At 42.2% G+C, this 15,192-nt stretch overlaps 1 protein-coding gene across 1 annotated transcript in view; it reads right to left on the bottom strand.

Annotated features, from left to right (window-relative positions):
* The window catches only part of LOC119409665 (mannosyl-oligosaccharide 1,2-alpha-mannosidase IC-like), a 110,303-nt gene extending 98,879 nt beyond the window's left edge, over positions 1 to 11,424 (bottom strand). The window contains exon 1 of the mRNA XM_037676567.1: positions 10,918 to 11,424. Coding sequence (XP_037532495.1) covers positions 10,918 to 11,424 — 507 coding nt within the window. The remainder of the gene's footprint in view (positions 1 to 10,917) is intronic.
* Between the last annotated feature and the right edge of the window lie 3,768 nt (positions 11,425 to 15,192).

The raw sequence follows: 15,192 nt of genomic DNA, 5'->3' as shown, positions 1-15,192 counted from the left end.
AAAAAAAGATTTGATAGTCGGGATGATGAAATTCAAGAAAAAGCAGAAATCCACTTTCAAGAAAAACACAAAGCCAAAGCTGATGCCTACACACAGATCTTTGAGCTCTCCACTTGGAGCAAAGGGTCAAAACGTGACAAAATGGGATTCAGATTCTACACTCTGCTTTTACCGGCAGCTGACGCATTACCTGTAGGTTAGAGTAAACACAGGCAGAGAGGCCCTGGAAAACAAGTATCGCTTGATTTAGGACCTGTGCAAATATGAAAGTGAGGGGAGTTTCAGGACAAACAGGAGGAGTAAAACAAATCTGTGGACTGTTGACCTAACCATGTAATACAGACATTAAAACTGGTAAACATTTTTCAACAACAGGAACCCACAGTCTTATAAAACTGTCTTTGTTAGGACAATTTATGCCCTTTACATGACTAAACACCTTAACTCAAACCATCCATCATCTTTACCCGCTTCTTCCTTTTCGGGTTGCAGGGGTCACTGGTGCCCATGTCCAGCTGTTACTGTGCAAGAGACGGGGTACACCCTGGACAGGTCTCCAGTCCATCACAGGGACACATAGAGGCAAACGAGACAAACAACCATTCACTCTCTCACTCACACCTAGGGACAATTTAGAGTTACCAATCAGTCTAACATGCATGTTTTTGGTCTGTGGGAGGAAATGATGATGATGCATGGAGAGAACATGCAAACTCCACCCAGAAAGGCTCCCGGCCGGGATTTGAACCAGGGCAACCTGCTCACTGAAAGGCAGCAGCTCTACGAACTGTGCCACCGTGCTGCCCTTTAACCCAAACCATAGAATTCAAACCTAACCTTTAGTCAAATCCAACTATACGCTTAAACAAAAACACTAGAAAAAATACATAAAGTTTGCATAAAAATTACTGGTTTATCCCAAAAGATGTTACAAAAATGAGTGTACACACACAACCATTTGCATATCACCCTGTTCCAAAACAAAACTTCTCCTGACAAGACATTCAAGAAGTTTTCTTTATTGAAATTATGCTATGAGCACCCTAACATTCGTCAACCTTACATAAAAAAACTTACAGCATGAAGATCTATAGCCATACATAGCAGTCCATGTACAGTATCTGTCTTCAGAAAGTGGCATATATTCCTGAACTTCCAGAAACTGGGTCCACAAGCACAGAAATGCAGATTCATGCACTTGCTAAAAATAATTCCTCAGAGAAAATTTCCCCAAAGGTGGTTCCCTACCACAATGAAAATATGCAGGAAAAACACTGCCCTGAATGGTGAATGTTGTTAGCCAACACACCACCCCCACCCACCCATCATTCACTTTTACTTCCAGTTTTTGGTACAAACAGATAAATAAAAAGGTTTGAGACACAATGAGTCAGTTCAGCTGTGTAGGATTGAACAATTAATCCAAAAATTTCCATTTTGATTTAAAGAAGTTTGTCTCTTATTTGCTATCGATTACAACTAACTTAAGTTTATGCTGCATTTACCTACTCATCGTATAATCTCACTGGATATAAAAGCAGTCATTTTGTTTTATTATAAGTAAATGTGATTGAACTAAAATCTATCATTTCGCCTGTCAGACCAGAGATTAGGAATAATTCAGTCTAGTCATACAACTCAGTCACGTGCGTCATCTTTTTCCATTCGGTTTTCATTCATGTGACATAACAAGAAGGCAGACATTAAATAAGCAGATCTCTTGAAATTGGACACAGTGAAAACAAGAAAAACGAACACAACTGAGGAAAATCTGTGGCAACAGCAATGGCGTAACTAAGTGCTGCGAAGGAACGTTCCGTCTTGTAAAGGTTTTTCAGCTTTTAACCTATCGATAATGAACAGTCAGTCATAGCTGTAAGTTGTGTTTTAGAGTTGTCACAGCAATGTAAACAACAATATCTACAGCCACCTCAAATGTCACCTCACAATGAGTTACGAAGGACAAGAACAACAACTGAAAACAAGACTACAAATGTCAATGGCGCCACACCCTTCAGATTTTCTGCGATGTAAAAAAAACGCTGCTGACAATCACTCAGCTGGAGACAAAGCGTCCATCACTACAGTTGTTGAAGGAAATGTTGCTCTGTAACTGGTACATTGTAACAGTGTCTCTCAGGCAGCATTTATTCGATTTATCGCTCCCTTACTGCAGGTTTACTTGTGGTTCCTATAGTTTCCAAAACTCGAATGGGAGGCAGAGCTTTCAGTTATCAGACTCCTCTTGTGAAACCAACTTCCAGTTTTGGTCTGTGAAGCTGACGTCTTGTCTACTTTTAAGATTAGGCTTAAGTCTTTCCTTTTTGATAAATCCTATAGCTAGTGTCAGCTTGGGTTTCCTGAGCTATCCCTTAGCTCTGCTGCTAAAGGCTTAGACTGCTGGAGAACAATCTCACCACATTTACTTACGCTGTTCTCTCTTCATTTGCTCTACTCTACCGGTTTGAATTTGTAAATATTTATATCCTTAATATCTGTTTTGTTTTTGTCTTTTCTCCAATAAAAAGTACACTTGGACCTGCCATTCTGTGTTTGTTGGCTTCTACTTCCTGTCCTCTCAAACCTGAGCCGGTCCAAGCAGATGGCTGCTCGTCCTGAGCCTGGTTCTGCTGGAGGTATCTTCCTGTTAAAAGTGAGTTTTTCCTTCCCACTGTTGCCAATGCGCTTGCTCAGGATGGGAGACTGTGACGAGAAGAAGATTCAACACAATCTGCTGGCTTCCTTAGATATACAACTTTTACTAGTTGGCTTTTATAATGTATGTGAATGTTTCTGTACAGTGCCCTGAGATGACTTCTGTTGGGACTTGGTGCTATATAAATAAACTGAATTGAAGTAAAATGCCATTGGGTTTGAGAAATAACCATATTACTACCCTATCAGAAAATAGCTAAGTTTCTTGAAATATGGGGTGTCTACTAATAATGTTAGATAAACTAGAGTCAATATTAGATAGCAAAAAAATAAATAAATAACAGCACAATGTCCCAGAGTGGATCCAAAAAAGTCAAATACATTCTGTTCAGAGACATCATGTCTATGAACATTAAAAAGATAACTGTGACTGTTGTCAGAACTAACAGAATAGTATAAATATATATATATATATTTTTTTTTTTTTTTTTCCTATTGCGAAACTGCACAGTCATGTATCAAAAGGTAATTGTTAAAGCCTGTGTTGCTCAAACTGCAGTACAAGTACCACTAGTGATAGCCAGGATCCCATCAGTGGTTCTGAGGAGAATGTTTGGTATCAATCTACAAGTTAAAAACAAGCTAATAAGCTGGCTGACCTGTGATGTAAACTGTTGAAATGGTTGAGCATGTGTGGTTAAAGAAACATGCAATTAATCTGATTAAAGTTATCTCAAAATTGTATTCAATGGTTGTGGTGCAGAAGAAATGCATGTGTGGTCCAGTTTTCAGTAACAAATGCATGAAACCATCACATCTTACACTGCGCCTTTCTGCCGATGTTAGAGCTAGGGCTCACAGATGCCAACTTGTACTACGGTTTTTTTGAATATCACAATATGGGTACTTTAAGAGCTTAGTAATTTCTGTAGTATGCCATGTAAAAAGTTTAGAAGTAACTGGTTTAAGTCATTGTTCTGGTGTACATTTCTCCTGGTATCCCAATTTCTGAATCATATATAATAATACAACATATTTTTTTCAAATGTTTGTCATTTTGTTTACTTTGCTATAGCATTAGCACTATTTTGCATCTGCAACAAAACCAAACAGCGCAGAGCAACCGATAATATCTGCCTCTGCTGTCGCTGACTTGCACAATACATCAATATCCATGGGGGGGTGGCAGCTCACTCCCCCACATAAACAGACCAAAGACAACGATGAGCTTACATTCCAAACACCAGCCCCTGACATTTGCAAAGTATCCGCAGCGGAGAAGAAAAGCACAAATGTTCCAGCTTTGTGGGTATACTGGGTAGAGTGTGAGTCTTTTCTTAAGATTTTGTTCACCTCCCGTTTCTTTCTTCTCACTCAGCAAGAGGCCATTTTCCTGGCTCAGACAAAAACTTGTTCAGTATACCTGACTAGGAGGAAAAGAAGCAGCAGGGGAATGAAGGGTGGAAGGAGTTCACGGCGCTCCAATCTGGCCAGGAGGTGCCAGCCTAACAGCAACGATTTATTCAGACAGTTGCCCCACTCACTGGTCATTTGAATTTGAGCAGAGCTACAAGTTCACCTATTTGATTATTTGTGTTAAGTTTGAGTATCTGTGCATGTGTGAGTTTAAGTGAAGTGACAGTTTGGTTACAGACAAGTCATTTGTTTCTCCAATTAATTAATTAATTAATTGATTTGATAGTCTAAAAATCAATGTTTTTGTGTTTGTCTCAAGAGTGCATCTAAACATTAAAGTAAAAAAAAAAAAACTAGATAAAACTATGGCTTGAGGAGGATCCTCAAAATGTGTTCCTCCAAAATTGCCTCAGTGTGTTTTAACTACATCTGCTTTTGATTCTGTGCAAACTTTGCCTCCAACTTCCACGACAAAATGACCTGCAGTCAGAAATGTGTGTCAGGAGACAGAGGGAGAAGAGGACAGTCAAGAATGTAGGACTGAGGGTGACAACATTAAATGTGGGGACGAGAGGCAAAGGTAGAGAGCTGGCTGACCAGTGGAGGTTTGGAAATGTCTAGGAGAGATGGAAGTGAGGTTTTTGATTCATATATTCAATGATATGCGAGGGTGATAAAATGTCTGAGGAATGGAGGAGAAGTGTGCTGGTGCCCATTTTTAAGAACAAGGGTGATGTACAGAGTTCTAGCAGCTACAGGGGGATTAAGTTGATGAGCAACACAGTGAAGATCTGGGAGAGAGTTGTAGAAGCAAGACTTGGAGGAGATGTTACAATTTGTAAGCAGCAGTTTGGTTTCATGCCAAGAAAGAGCACCACAGATGCCATCTTTGCTTCGAGGATGCTGATGGAGAAGTACAGAGAGGGTCAAAAAGAACTCCCTTGTGTCTTTGTGGATTTAGAAAAAGCATATGACAGGGTGCTGAGCGAGGAGGTGTGGTGTTGCATTAGGAAATCTGGAGAGGCAGAGAAGTATGTTAGACTGGTACAGGTCATGTATGAGGACAGCAGGACAGTGGTGAGATGTGCTGTAGGAGTGACAGATAGCTTCAAGGTGGAGGTGGGATTCATCAAGGATGGGCTCTGAGCCCCATCTTGTTTGCTCTGGTGACGGACCGACTAACAGATGAAGTCAGGCAGGAATCCCTGTGAACCATGATGTTTGCAGATGACATTGTGATCTGTGGTGTGAACAGGGAACAGGTGGAAGAGAACTTGGAGAGGTGGAGGTATGTACTTGAAAGAAGATGAATGAAAGTCAGCTGTAGTAAAACAGAGTACATGTGTGTGAATGAGAGGGAGGTCGGTGGAACAGTGAGGCTACAAGGAGCAAAGGTCACAAAGGTGCAGGACTTCAAGTACTTGGGGTCCACTGTCCAGGAAAATGGGGAGTGTGGTAAAGAGGTGAAGACGAGAGTCCAGGCAGGATGGAGTGGATGGAGAAAAGGTTCAGGAGTGATTTGTGACAAAAACGTGTCAGCAAAGGTCAAAAGAAAAGTTTACAAGACAGTGGTGAGACCAGCTATGTTGTATGGTCTGGAGACAGAGACATGGACAAAAAGACAGGAGAAAGAACTGCAAGTAGCAGAAATTAAGATGCTGAGGTTCTCCTTAGGAGTGACAAGGATGGATAGGATTAGGAATGAGATCATCAGAGGTACAGCACTGGTTGAACAACTGGGAGATAACGTTAGAGAGGCCAGACGGAGATGGTTTGGACATGTCCAGAGGAGGGACAGTGGGTATACTGGTAGAAGGATGTTAGAAATGCAGCTGCCAGGAAAAAGACAAAGAGGAGATATATGGACGCAGTTAGAGAAGACATGAAGGTAGTTGGAGTGAGGACAGAGGATGCAGAGGACAGAGTGAGAAGGAGACCCCTGAACAGGGAAAAGCCAAAAGATGAATAGTTAGAAATGTGTTCAAAAAAAATCTGATCTCTAAAGTTCTTCTATTTAAGATTAGTTTGATTTTTTTGTTTACTCCAAAAAAATTATTAATTCAATTCAAAGTTGTTATTTTTCAGAAAGCTGAAGAAACCAGAAAAGCTCAGGCAGTGATAAAAGTGTCAGCGAGGTGAACAGTCTTATCATTATTGTCTTATTTTGCAAGAATAAACAATTTTCCTGCAGCCCGTAGAAGATTCCCATTAAAAGAAAAAAAATCTGCTTATTGTTGTAAGTTTCATGCAGACACTCACACACAGATAGATGACCATGTAGGTCAAACAGTGATGCAGGGGGGTTCGAAGCTGGATGAATAAAAACATAAACAAGACGTCCATCTATAACACCTCAAACTCCACATTCCTATCAAAGATTTGAATAGCTAAAGGACTGTGTGAACACAAGCACACAGAGAGAGCACAAAAAAAGCTGTGAAGCTTTTTATTGCTCCTCTGGAAGAAGCTTTACTACAAGAAAGGGCAAAAAGTCTGTCCTCTCTCTGCAGAGCTCAGCTGTCAGCTCCATCTCCTCCTCTCTGTTAGTGTCTTCCCCTTTCAAATGCATCATGTTAGAGGCCACATTATACAGTACTTTCCAATTTCCTCAAGCAAAAAGCCCTCATTTGACTGCACCGGCGTATCTCTGTGAAACAGTTCGTGGACGAAGGAAGAAGCAAATAGACTTCACAGATACAGCCTTTAGATGCACACTTCTCCTCTGATGTATGCAGTGTTGTGGAGACCAACAGAGGACAGAGATGTGTAGGCTTCAGTCCATGAATGAGCTCCAGCCCTCCAAACCGAAGAGCTCGCCATCATTCTGTGTCGTCCTTTTTATGGGTTCCCTCTCTGCATTTCATGTTTGACTTCCACATCCCAAGTGCTAGCCTAAAGAACATCAGCAACAAAACACGCATGCCAGAAAGGACATCCTCTTGGCGTGCATTTTTGTGGTGCAATTCCTGCTATCCAACTTCTTTTCCGGAGCCAGCGAAGCAGCAAAGTAGCCATGCAGGCTCCTCAAACAACATCACAGAATTACAAATCGGCCATTGCATGAAATTTACTTCCATTTATATCCTGCTGGGGACTTTTGGAGGTGAATGACTTCAGCAGGCATTTGCTAGAATAAATATGCAGCACCCTTGGCAACTTTGGGAGAACAGACTGGCATCCTGAGGGTTGCCTTTTAACATTTGTGATGTGTGATCAGGCAGTTATTGTCCCTGGTTTCACCCTGTCTTGGCAGTGGATGTGCACACAGAGAAAGAAGGTGGGGAGTCTGCTTTCTTGTTGTTGGCAGCTTAGAAAAATGATGCCCATTCACAGCTTAGGCATTAAAGCAATCAGTGGGCCATACCAGACTTTTTTTTTTTTTTTTTTGGCTTGGGGGGTGAGGTTCCCTTTCTTTACATTCCATTACAGTAGTGGAAAGAAAGCTCCATGTAGATTTGCACTGGCTGCAAACAACATGAACTGGGAAACAGAAACCCAAAGTTAGGGCTTTGAAGGTATATACAAGAATCATATCACAAGAGTGACATGATTCAAGAGTTTATTTCTGTTAAATTTAATTAAAAATCAGCTTCTCAAATCTTACGAAAGACTACGATTGATGAGGCATGGACTACAGCTGGAGTCAGTGCTCCGAGGGCCACGCCCAAGAAACGGATCAACGTTCATCGAGTCAGGCCACTCGTGAACCAAACATGTCTTACCTGGGCTAAGGACAGGAAAGGACTGAACTAGTGCTTGGTGATCCAAAGACGCCTTTTCAGTAAAAGTTAATTTTGCTTTTAATTTTTAATTTTAAAAAAAATTAAGAATGGAGAGGCATGAAAATGCAAATTGCTTGAGTTCCAGTTGTGACATTTCTACAGACAGTGATAAAGTGGGGAGCCATGTCTTCTGCTGCCATTAGTCCACTGGGTTTTAACAAGTCCAGAATCTACCAGGACTTCATGCTTCCCTCTGCTGACAAGGTCTATGCAGATTCTGATTTTATTTCCCAGCAGGACTTGGCACCTGCCCACACTGCAAAAAGTACCAATAACTGGTTTGATGACTACGATATCACAACCTGCCAGCAAACTGGCCTGACACAAACCTGACAGAAGCTGTGGAGCTTGGTCAAGAGGAAGATGAGCGACACCAGAGACAACAATGCAGACAAGCTGAGGGCCATTATCAAAGCAAGCCGAGTTTCTAGAACATCTCAGCAGTGGCGCACGCTCATTGTCGCCATGCCGTGCAGCATCGACGCAGTAATTCATGCAAAAGGAATCAGACCAAGTATTGAGTGCATATACACTTTCTGTAGACCAACATATCTGGTTAAAATTCTTATTTTTTATAGGTCTTAGCTAATCTTTAAAATTTCTGATAAACTGAATTTTAGGTTTTTGTTTTCTGTAAGCCATAACAGAAAAATAAATAAATAAATAAAAGCTTAAATGTGTAATGAATCTATATAAGTTTTACTTATTGATTTAAATTACTGTGATGGAAACTCCTTTTTTGAAGTTATTCTAATTTATTGAGAAGTACCTAAATATCAAAACTGTGGGAAGACAAAAAAAAACTTTTTTTTTTTAATTGTTAGCCCTTTTTTCCCGTTTTACTTTAGTAAACCTGGTCAGAGCTAAAAAACACAAGTCAGCCTTTGGTTGCAGAGTGATATAAGCGTTCAGGAAAAACAAAAGCTAGAGAGACAGACAACAAGCTAGAGGATGGATTTTTAATGATAAATTGAAACTACAAAGACAGATTAGGATTATGCAGTGAAAATACTTGTGTTTGCATCAGTTCTCATTAACGAGCTTTGAATGATTAGATGAGAAGAATATGTTGGGGGGGGAAAAATAACTTTTACTTGGATGACAACTGAGAGTTTTGCAGCGAATATAAACAGGCCGAGTCTCACTGTTGTTCGCTTGAAAGAGCATCAAACACAGAAACTATGACTCAGTGGAGTTTAAAGGCAAATAACCCTTTGTCCTCTGACGCCTCCGCCACCATGTAGCACATCACCTCTAGGTACGAAGCATGCGAGGAGCGTGAGAGGGCGACGCCAGGCTGGAAGTGAGAGTGACAACAGGACTTAGCCGTGTCACATACCAAAGCTGAAACCCATCTGTAAGCACTGGCCAACAACCGACCTTCCATCACACTCCTGCCTCCACCCCCTCACCAGCCTGACTCGCCTTGAGTGGGTACAGATGTGTGATCCGCAGACGCTCCCACTCTGGAGCCCTTATTGGTGCCACAGGGCTCAACAAAGGCTGGCACACAGCTTGAAGAGCTCCTGGCCAGAGAGTCACTGCACACAGTCGTATCATTTGCAGGCGATTGCATGAGGGAGACAGCAATGCTTCAGCTACGAGGAGTGACCTTAGAGCACATGAGTTAACAGCTACAGGAATTTAAAAAAAAATGTCTTTAAGGATACAACTTCATTGTTGAAGTAAAGCTTATCGCCTGCATTTCATGCCAGAGTTAATGAGAAGGGGCCAGAGATAACCTTTTAGTAAAACTTTGTAATTAACATTACACATGATCTCATGCGATATCTCACTTGATCGGTTAGTCCCTAATGCTTATGTGTCAAACTCAAGACCCAGAGGCCAAATATGGTCCACGTTGACATCTTATCTGACCCCCAAGATGATATTTTAAATGTAAAATACTTGTATCACTTTTTTTTTTCCAGTAATCTTTGATTATGATGTAAAAAGTGTAACAAAGAACATCAAATGAGACCAAAGTTGAGGAACCTGCAACCAAGAAAAGGTGTTTGGTGTCTTAATCTTGAGTTGATGTAGATTCTGAAACCGGCCCTTAGTTTGAAAAAGGTTATAATTTTGGCCCCCTTTTGTAAGTGAGTGTAACACCCCAAAGTTTGTTGAGGATGACTCTCAGCTACTACCACACCAAATTCAGAATAAAATTCTGCAAACTTTAGTTCTGGACATTTTTCGTGTTGGAAGTTGATTAGCTTCAGCGGCGTTGAAGTGTGCCGACTCCAAAAGTTAAGCAGTTGTGCGATCCAAGGACTACTTTGCAAAAGTTCCATTAAAAATCTGTACACCGGCTCATGATATTTTGTTAACACTGCCAACAAATGAACACACACACTCAAAGGCAAAAGCATTTAGGCCTTTGACTTCAGCTGAGGGCAATAATTAGAATACGATGGCCGTCTCAATCTAGTAGAATCTGCAGACTCGGATACAGCAAGAAGAATTATTTAGGTCATTTTAGCTTCATTAAGAAAAACCTGACAGGGATTCATGCGGCAACATCTGTACACTGAGGATTGTGTGCGTTTCACAGCAGTTAAAGACACAAGACAAATCAAATTCAACACTAATGATTGTATGATCATGATGATCAGCTGGTTTTGGTTGTCAGCAACAAACTGGTTGATCCACCCTGAGAAGGTGCTATTTAAGAGACTGAGCTGAATACAGCACCTCAGACTGAGGAAGTCCCTCGGATGAGAGACGAAACGTTTCTACATTTTTTTTGTTGTTTTGCTTTGTTTTGTTTTTTTGAATGTCCAGAGGACCAGATTTAACTTTTTTTAGATTTTTCTACCTGGATTATTGAGCATGCATCAGGATACTAATGATTGTATTATTGAAGTATGAATGTCTGTTTCTGCGTTAGCATAAAGAACTGGTATTTGTTAAAAGATTCAAACAACAGACAGCAGAATACTCAGCAATAAAAAGAAACTGCCTGCAGGCTATGTTGCCAGGTGTTTGTTCCAACTTCCTGTTTGTTGAGACTTTTATACAAGTCCCAAAGTGTGGGACATAAAGACAGACCCAGCAGACTCACCTCTCGCACTTTGTCCCGGCGCTCGTTGGTTTTTGGGTCGGCCGGCTTGCCGTCGTCTCTGCCCAGTGGAGGTTTGAGGAGGCACCTCTGGAACTTCTTAAAACTGAAAGTATCCGAGTTGGCGTCATGGTGGCCAGTGGAGGTGGCTCTCTGCGAGGCGGACTCCGTTCTGAGCCTGGACAGAGTCTGGTCCTCCTGCGCTCTGGCCCCAGCCTCGGTCTCCTCCAGGGACGCGGAGGGTTTGTGGCTCAGACTTTTCGTCTTGGTGCCCGTCTCTGCCTTGGCCGGGGTCATGCCCCGCGCGTGCTCCTGCTCCTTGGGTCTTTTCAGGTGCTCCCTGACATCGTTCTCGGAGCCGACGGTCACCGGCTGGACCTCAGTCTTGGACAGGAAAATGCGCTTGAGTCGAACGGAGTCCGGCAAAAAGAAAAGGGCTCCAAAGCACAGCGTGACCAAACCCGAGAGGAAGAGCAAGAAGACGAACTTCTGGGACAGGCGCAGACCCATGCCCGATGCCGAGACACCGGGCAACTTTCGGAAAACCATTGAAACTTTTTTCTTGAGACGCTGCCGTCCAAAGTGCACGTGCTGTGACAGTCTCTGCTCTCCGCAGGAGGTGTGCGTAAAAAAAAAAAAAAACAACTAAATGCGCTGGACTCCAAACACCCCCCCGTGACACTCGCAGAGCAAACAACCAGCCACAGCCGTCTTTATCTCCCCATCGATGGAGATTTGCATATGTTGGGCCTGCCTACTTCTAATTTACAAAAACCATTTGGCAGCTCGGCGCGAGCGACGCATCCACTGACACGAGCAGCAGATGTGGCGTGAAACTGTAAATCACGCGGACCTTCAGGGCTGATGCCACTGGCGCTCACCTAAAGCGTGCACCCGGGGTGAGGGGGGTGGGGGGGGGGGGAGAGGATAAATGCGCGTCCCGTTTCGCCATCTATCGCGTCTCTAAACAAAGTTGCGGTTCAGCGCGTTAATCCATGCGGTTCGGGGGGGGTAGAACACGCATCGCCCTGCGGTGCAAAGCGAACATCACAGCATCTGGTCCTCGTCTCCGTTGGAGCAGCGCCGCCGCTGCATCACAAGCCCCCCCTGAGCTCCGCAGATGAGGCTGCAAGCCGCTCGGGTCGCCTCTGTATTCCGATCAGCTGGTGGAGGGGGCCAGCGCGCGTAGATTCATGTCTCATCCCAGTCAACTGCGCTCCCCCTCCTCCTCCTCCTCCTCCTCACCTCCGCCGTCAACACGCCAGGCGAAACAAATCGCTGGCAGACGTAGATGAAGGCGGGTTTTTGTCCCATGCGAAGTTCTCCCAAACCCCCACCACCCCCCACCCCGATCCAAATCCGCCAACAAATCCACCGTCCGCTCCGCGCGCAGAGACACGCGTCGTCGCTCCCGGCTCGCTGCTGTGAGCGCCGTCGCCGTGCACGTCCGCTTGCGTGGAAAAGCCGAGAGGAGAGGGCTGGATGTAAGTGCAGGCAGGCAGGGTGAGGAGGAGGAGGAGGAGGAGGCGCAAACGGTCCACTGCTCGACAATCCAGTGGGCTGGTCTGGTTCTTGATGGATCTTCGCAGCAGCTTATCACAACCCGGTGACACCGACTCTTTGTGTTGGACATGTACAAGCCCGGGGAAAACGCGCAGTGATTCATCCTGGAAGAGCCGGCGAGGATGCACATCTGTTGCAGATGTTTCAACGTTAAACAAGACGACTGAACTGAGTAATAAAGCTGACACCTGCTTTGTTTGTTGTTAGACCTTATTGAAACCATCTTCTAAAACCAACATCACTACGAGTTTTATTGTTGTTGTTTTTTTTATGGGATTAACCTGTATGAATAAAGGTTGAATGAATAATCAAAAATAATTTGCCACCTGTTTGCTGAAAAGTTAGCATCAGGTATCTTTAGCTCTGGAGGCACAGGGGTGCCCAAAGTGTGGCCCGCGGGCCGAAGTTGGCCCCCAAGCTGTTCTCATTACTATATTAAAATGTCCTTTGAAGTGTCAGTGTGTTTACACTCAGTCATTCTGACTTTAATGTTAATGTTAAATGGAAAGTCAGCCCAATGACTACCTTCATGCCACTATACAGCTGGAGTGGCTATTTTGTGCATTAAATTATTTAATTTTACTCATTTACATTTTATTTTGACATACTTCCTACAGCTTCCTGCCACTGAAGAACAGCTTCCTTTGATCCTGCAGTAATACACTTATAAATCACACATAAAATGTTTAAAAATAACCTGAATTATAAACATGAACTGGCTTCAGAAGTGATTTTAGCCTCTTTTTTGGGGGTGCTCAAGCACCCTAAATTTCAACTGAAAACTAAAACATCATTAGGATTTTGTAAGTAAACAGTTCTCAAACCTTAGGTTCACCAAAATATTGAATATGGAATAAATGACGACAGTCTCAAACTGACCAGTAAAATCTATGATTTTTTTTTTCCTGCACGAGTCCTGCCACCTGTCAATCAATCCAGCATGTCAGCAACTGACCAATCAGCAATCTCAATTTGTCCTGAAGCGAACGCCCCTTACCTGCAGAGCTGCAGCTTTGCAGTCAGGGATTTCAATGAGTTTACATATTTTTTTCATATTAATCTACTGTAAAAAGCCTTTGTAAAATACACCAAAATACAGGAAAAGGCATTTATTTTATTCAAAATTCTCTGGGGGAGGACCCTGAGATCCCCCACCACCACCAACGCAGCCTGTTCTGTTCTTTATACAGAATTTAAGGTTAAATAACTGTATGATAAATAAATGGACTTTACTTCAAGAAGTATTTGCATTTCATGTCTTACTGCATTTGGACCGCAGCCCTCTGATGGATTTTAAATTTGGCCCGCTCAGGGAAAAGGTTTGGGCACCACTGCTAAAGGAAATAAATATTTTAAAAAAACATTAAAAATAACGTAACACTTATCCAGCTTATGAAGTAGTGTTCCTCATCATTAAAACAAAAATACACAGTATATTAACTATCAAATGTGACTTTTTCTTTTCAGTAATGGTGTAAATTTTAGCTACCGGTACCGGTCTATGTTCAATAAAGTTTTTTTAGGTTAGCATCCCATTAGCAACAATTTAAATATCTTAAACAGACAAAAACTATAACACCCAGTTATATAGATGTGTTGAATTTCCTTTAACCCTTTTACATCAACAAAAGTACACCATAGAGTGAGAAAAAATTAGTATTAGTAAGATTATTGATATTGTGAATAATTAGCTACCAGATGGGAAACAGTATGTATCTGCCCAGATTTACAACAGCTGATCAAAGTTTAAATTAAAATCATGTCTGAAGACTTTTAAGGTCTCAAAAGTTTAAACAGCTTGGAGAAAATCACTAGTTATATTTATTGTAAAATATTAATTGTTTGTTACCCTGCAAGATTTTCATGCACCTGTGGTAAAATTTGCATTATGGAACAGTTAGCGTCACATATCCTGATGCATGCTGAATAATCCATGTAGACGAATCTAACAAAGTTGAGTCAGGTCCTCTGGACAGATTCTTCTTGTTGAAATGTTTCGTCTTTTATCCAAAAGACTTTGTCAGTCTGAGGGGCTGCAATAAACAATAGTTTTGGCTGTCGCCAGCAAACTGGTTGATCCACTAGGAGAAGGAGATATTTATAAGACTGAGTTTATTGCAACTCAGATTGATTGACGTCTTTTGGATAAAAGACGAAACGTTTCAACAAGAACCAAAAAAGTCCATGCTCAATAATCCAGGTATCCAATCCAACAATTTTCAGTCAGGTCATCTGAGCAGTTTCTTTTTTTTTTTTTTTTTTAACGTTTCACCTTCCATCCAGAAGGCTTCATCAGTCAAGGAAACACACAACACAAAACTGATTCTTCCCCCAAACAGCTTACTCCAAAGTGGAACAAACCAGTTATGTTGGTGCTAAGATGGTGTCTTTGAAACGCCCTGTCCTCTGGAGCCAGTCCTCTTCCTCATCGACAGTCATGTCAAACTGGTTCAAAACCAACAAAGTCCATGCTCAATAATCCAGGTATACAATCCAACAATTTTCAGTCAGTTCATCTGGACACCCAGAGGAGGGGGCATGCCAAAGACACCATCTTAGCACCAACTGATGACCTGACTGAAAATTTTTGGGTTTCAAGAACAAGAATCCGTCCACAGAACCTGACTTAACTTTGTTAGATAAGATAGCAATGATTTTAGCTTAGTTAGGAGTAACACAAAAAGAACGAAATAACAGCAAAACTATACATTTATC

The sequence above is a fragment of the Nematolebias whitei genome, chromosome 5 (assembly GCF_014905685.2).
Source record: "Nematolebias whitei isolate Nwh7 chromosome 5, NemWhi1, whole genome shotgun sequence".
Lineage (NCBI taxonomy): Eukaryota > Metazoa > Chordata > Actinopteri > Cyprinodontiformes > Rivulidae > Nematolebias > Nematolebias whitei.
The sequence above is the reverse complement of the archived record's forward strand: the minus strand, read 5'-3'. Positions and strand labels throughout refer to the sequence as shown.